Here is a 5,269-nt window from a genome sequence, read left to right as displayed (position 1 = left end):
TTGTCTAGGTCCAGATTCAATTCAGATGTAATTTTTATTAACTATTTTTATAATTTAAAAAAATTAAGAAAAATTGCTGATGTAGCACACCATGTGTCATCTCTTGGTGGTTGTTGTCAATCGTATCAGTATTATTAATGATCAAATTGGTCAATTAACAATTTCCGTTACCAATTTAACCAATTACTGAAAGGTTTAATTATTTTTTATCATTAAAGATTTAATATGGTGTACTTTTCTTAGGCTCAATAATTATATTTTATTTTTTATTAAAAGCTTTCTTTAACCATTAAACCTTTCCTATTTTAATTGTATTATTAAAAGGAAAAACATAATGTCCAGGAAGGAGACGTGGAAAGCAATAATTTGTTATAACATAATATTGAGAAAACATAGATATGTCACCACGACAATCATGAAGGTTGAATACCCCTAATATTTTCATTTGTGATTTCCTTTTCTCTAAAGTGGAAGAAAAAAGTGTTTCTTTCAAAAAGGAAAAAAGTGTGCCATAAGTAATTGATAACTTTCGATAAAAGTACTATGAAGGTTCTTATTTCAGAAGTTAAATTGTATTTTACTCTCTATTTGAAAATTGGGTAAATTAGTTTTTCTACGTTAGATCAAAGAGTAAATCAATCATTTTTGTTAAAATTTTCTTCAATTTGTATTATTAAAAACTAATTGGCTAACGGAATAATTAAGTAGCGACATATAGCGTGCTACATATACCTCATGTTGATGTACAAAGATAAGATTTTAATAGTAGAAATGAAAGGATCTTTTAATAAAAAGACCAGTTTGCTCTTTGATCTAATGTATAAAGAAATTTATCTATTTTTTGAGTAGAGGGAGTAACATGCAATCTAGCTTCTAGTACAATGGCCTCAGTATAGAATTTTTAGTACAAAATTATATAAGTGCTTAATTTATATTATAAAATTGTCTGTTTTGTTATTAAAAGTTACTTATTTCATAAATATAATTTTATTAATATAATACTTTATATTATTTTAAATAGTTTTGATAATTCTTTTTGAACAATCTTATTATATGTTTTGGTCATATCTGTTCTTCTTGACATAATGCCTAGAACTACCCATAACCCCTCCCCATCCCCATAAATAGAAGAATAATCGGCTTCAATACATTCAAACCCAGATCTTCCTACATTAACAATAATACCCACGCCAGTCAAATTAAGACTCAATCCATGAGTATTTCAATTTTTAATTAAAAAAGATAATTTATTTTAAATATAGCAAATTTTAAAAATAAAATCAACACAATCCTTTTAATATTAGCTATCTACATAACTATTGAATTTAACATTTTATTGAAAAATTTGAATTAAGTGAATATATTATCAAACCCATTTAAAAATTTTAATGTCTTATTTTGTTGCATACTTGTACGTGCTTCCCAAAATTCTAATTCCACGATTCATTTCTTAGTTGCATACTTATATTTACTTATCAAATTTTGTATACTTATATTTACTTATTCAAATTTTGGTCATTGATTAGCTAATTATCCGAAATAAATTTAGAAAAAAACTACCCATTAAAATAAGGTGGGACTCGAAAGGTCTCAACCTTACCGTTAAATCAATACTTAATTACTTTTTATATACTTATTATTACTTTTCATTATTTGTATTTTTAAGTTTCTATCTATTAAATCAAAATTATATCTATTTTTAAGCAATTCAGATTATTCAAGACAACAAAGCAAGAGACTTGAATTCAGTATTGGTCAGATGAATACATCAGTTGCTGGATAAGACGACACGATGACGAATCCAACAAATACTCAGAGAAAAAAATAAAGTTGTAAATCTTCTTGCAAAAGTGAGTCGTAGTAATGAGGACGTTTTAGTTTTGTTTGAATAACCTCTCCGAGGGGTATTAGTTGAAGTCATTTTAGACTCATTGTTTGGTTTATATTAAGAAGAAAAAAAATTACATCTATTTTTGGAGAAAAAGCTCACAAACCAAAATTTGATTCTTGTTTTTATATTATTGATTTAGTAACATAATTGTAGATATATTTGTTAGAGGTTCACAGATTTTATAGTTATATTCAAACAATTGGAGTACCTAAAAACCAACAATATCAAACTACAAATAACAAAAAAGAAAGAAGATTAGATTTGTTATTTCTTCTAAGCAAAAAATCTATAACATATATTAAAGGAGAATGCATGAGGGACGTGTTGTGGATATGTTGCCCTTAAAGAATGGCAATCGTCTTTGTTTTTGGTGGTTCTGTTATTGGTGTCGTAGGGTTATGAGAGGAAAGAATACAAGAAAATTTTGTATTTTATATTTTTTTTTATATCATTTTATATTATTTTAATTTTAATTTAATATACACTTTTAGATACAATACTTACAAACGTCAAATTTAGTTGGAATGTTGGTTTAATGGTCGATTTATAATCTGTAGAGGATAAATATGCTTTAATTCATATATTTTTACACTTACGACGATATTAATACCAACAATTTTTTTTATTTGTCGTACACACTTAATGATGCAAAATGACTACAAATGGGTTAACGTGGATTTGTTTGTAGTGCACTCATGCTTCCATAACTAGAAACCCAAAATATGTTACATAAAAAGGCTCACTGTTTTAAGTTAAAAATGAAATGGATGGAATTGGAATATTAATTTAATTAGTTCATCAATATTTTGAAAATATATTTTCAACCTTTCCAAAAATTTTGAACTCAATTTTTCCGAAAATTTTAAATTTAATACCAAAATACGTAATCAGATTGTCTACATGTTTATGCTTAAATTCAAATCGAAATATGTATCAAACAAGACGTTTTTTTAGAAAATGAAAATTCGGAAGAACATAAACAAACTAGCACCAAGCAATATTTCTTATTCATGACAAAAGTATGATTACCCGACACTTTTAGCAAGTTTTAAGTTTGTGATGTTGCATGAAACTGTTTTTGTACTATATTGAAGGATGTTTTTACAGTTCACGTTATCCATTTTTGCCACAAAGAAAGTGGCATTTGTCGAGTTGATTGATAGATTCATATACCTGCAAAAAAGTAAAGAATGCTCTCCACGTAATTTACACTAACGCACATGACTGTTCCATTTTTTCATTAGTTTTATATGTTCAATAACAGCAAAGCTTTAATGAAAAGAAATATCAAAACAGAGACACACAATCAATGGAGTCCTGGACTCAACTTTTCAACCATGGGAAACCATTTTTGGCTATGATTTTAATGCAGTCTAGTTATGCCGTGATGTCGATTATCGCGAAATATGCTTTAAATCAAGGGATGAGTCCACATGTATTGGTAGCTTATCGGTTGGCTGTTGCCGCTGTTATCATTACGCCGTTTGCCATTGTTTTAGAAAGGTCTCCCTTTCCCTTCCTCTGTTATGCTTGTTATTTTGCAGTTCCGGATCTTTTTGTCGCCGGTTTTTATGAATCATGGCTTGGTTCTTTTGCAGGAAAACGAGGCCGAAGATGACATTCAATATCTTTATCAAGATAATGTTGATCAGCTTACTCGAGTAATGTAGAATCCATCACCTTTTTAAAAGTTTTCATTATGATCAAATAATCATTTGGTGAATACTTGTTAATAGGCCGGTGCTTGATCATAACTTCTTTTACACCGGGATGAAGTATACGACGGCAACGTTTACGACTGCTATGTGCAACATTCTACCTGCCTTAACTTTTGCATTGGCTTGCATCGTCAAGTAATTTCCTACTCTTACTTGGTTTAGATTCTTTTTATTTCTTGTACGAACTGTCGTGACGATGATTTTGTAAGGCTTGAGAGAGTGGAGACCGGGAAGGTTCGTAGCCAAGCAAAGGTAGCCGGGACTGCGGTGGCGGTGGGAGGAGCGATGATAATGACTCTCATCAAGGGGCCTGTCCTAGAATTACCATGGACAAAAGGGAGGAACCACTACTTGGGTCAACATGGTGCAAGTGGAGCTCACAAACAAGATATGGTGATGGGTGCTCTTTTGCTCCTTGCAGGTTGTTGCTGTTGGGCTTGTTTCGTCATTTCACAAGTAAGAACTCGTTAAAATTTATTCTCGTATTCACATAAAATCAATAATCAAAAGCTAAATGGCCCTTTTAACAGGCAAGGATCCTAAAATCATACCCAGCTAAGCTTTCCCTTACTGCTCTTATATGCATCATGGGCACCTTTGAAGGCACCATTCTCGCATTTGCGGTCGAATGGCGCAACCCTTCAGTCTGGCTCATTGGCTTCGACTCCAAATTGATAGCTTCTCTCTATGGCGTAAGAAATTCTTTCGACTTTCGAGTACATATTCGTTGAACACGGGTGTTTCAGGGAGTAACAGTTGATGTATGTGCAGGGGTTGGTGACTGCCTTCGCATTATACGCAATGGGGTCAGTAATGAAGAGAAGAGGACCAGTTTTTGTGAGTGCTTTTAATCCATTAAGCATGGTTATTGTTGCAATTTTGGGCTCCTTTTTCTTGGCTGAAGACATGTATCTAGGAAGGTTCGAATCAATCTCTCTTCTAAAATATATAAATCCAATTAAAATCTTTGCAATTTTGAAGGTTTTTGGAACTATGGTATTGTTGTTTTGCAGAGTACTAGGAAGCATTGTTATTGTAATCGGCCTGTATCTAGTCTTATGGGGTAAGAGCAAGGACCAACCTCAATCGACACCGGACATCATGGTGGTGCGAGCTGATCAACAGATGGCTATAATTAATGGTCATATTGAGAATCCAGAACCTGAGTTGATTCCGGTGACACGAGCCAGCCAGCAAATGGCTAATATTAAAGGCAATATACAGAATCCAGATCCTAAGTTCATCACTATAGAATGATGATCAGGGGTGAGACCTAAAATCTAATCGAAGTAGCTGTTAGGAATAGATAGGAAGTTTTTCAGTTTTTTTATTTAAGAACATCAGAAATTAACCTCTGCTACATGAAAATTGAATTAAATATGAAATGAAAATTGATTGCAGAGATTTTAGATAAACATCTAATCTAATCTAATGATTTTAGCTTAAGAATTGAATTGAATATTCCAGGTTTCAATTAATAAATATTCCCAACATTTTATCTTCCTGTGCTAGATGATCAAGAAAATAATAAAGGGATTCAATCATAACAGAGACAGAGATAACAAATCTATTTTTCAAATCATATACATGCACAACACATCTCTTTTACTTCAATGATGTATGATGACTCAAAATTCACATTTAGATTTTATGATTAAAG

General features: G+C 31.3%; 1 protein-coding gene across 1 annotated transcript; it reads left to right on the top strand.

The window, feature by feature from the left end:
* Positions 1-3,087: 3,087 nt before the first annotated feature.
* Positions 3,088-5,024, top strand: LOC108463044 (WAT1-related protein At5g13670). The gene is made up of 7 exons (XM_017762983.2): positions 3,088-3,394; positions 3,490-3,552; positions 3,628-3,744; positions 3,819-4,065; positions 4,140-4,301; positions 4,381-4,529; positions 4,623-5,024. The coding sequence occupies exons 1-7, from the start codon at positions 3,201-3,203 to the stop codon at positions 4,864-4,866; spliced, it is 1,176 nt and encodes a 391-aa protein (XP_017618472.1). The 5' UTR covers positions 3,088-3,200; the 3' UTR covers positions 4,867-5,024.
* Positions 5,025-5,269: the final 245 nt, after the last annotated feature.

The sequence above is a fragment of the Gossypium arboreum genome, chromosome 10 (assembly GCF_025698485.1).
Source record: "Gossypium arboreum isolate Shixiya-1 chromosome 10, ASM2569848v2, whole genome shotgun sequence".
Taxonomy (NCBI): Eukaryota; Viridiplantae; Streptophyta; class Magnoliopsida; order Malvales; family Malvaceae; genus Gossypium; species Gossypium arboreum.
The sequence above is the reverse complement of the archived record's forward strand: the minus strand, read 5'-3'. Positions and strand labels throughout refer to the sequence as shown.

Bases quoted from the DNA above. Each gene is read 5' to 3' on its own strand.
- LOC108463044 (XM_017762983.2), top strand. From the start codon at position 3,201: ATGGAGTCCTGGACTCAACTTTTCAACCATGGGAAACCATTTTTGGCT. The intron at 4,066-4,139 runs GTAAGAACTCGT...CCCTTTTAACAG, and splicing joins CTTGTTTCGTCATTTCACAA to GCAAGGATCCTAAAATCATA. The intron at 4,302-4,380 runs GTAAGAAATTCT...ATGTATGTGCAG, and splicing joins TGATAGCTTCTCTCTATGGC to GGGTTGGTGACTGCCTTCGC.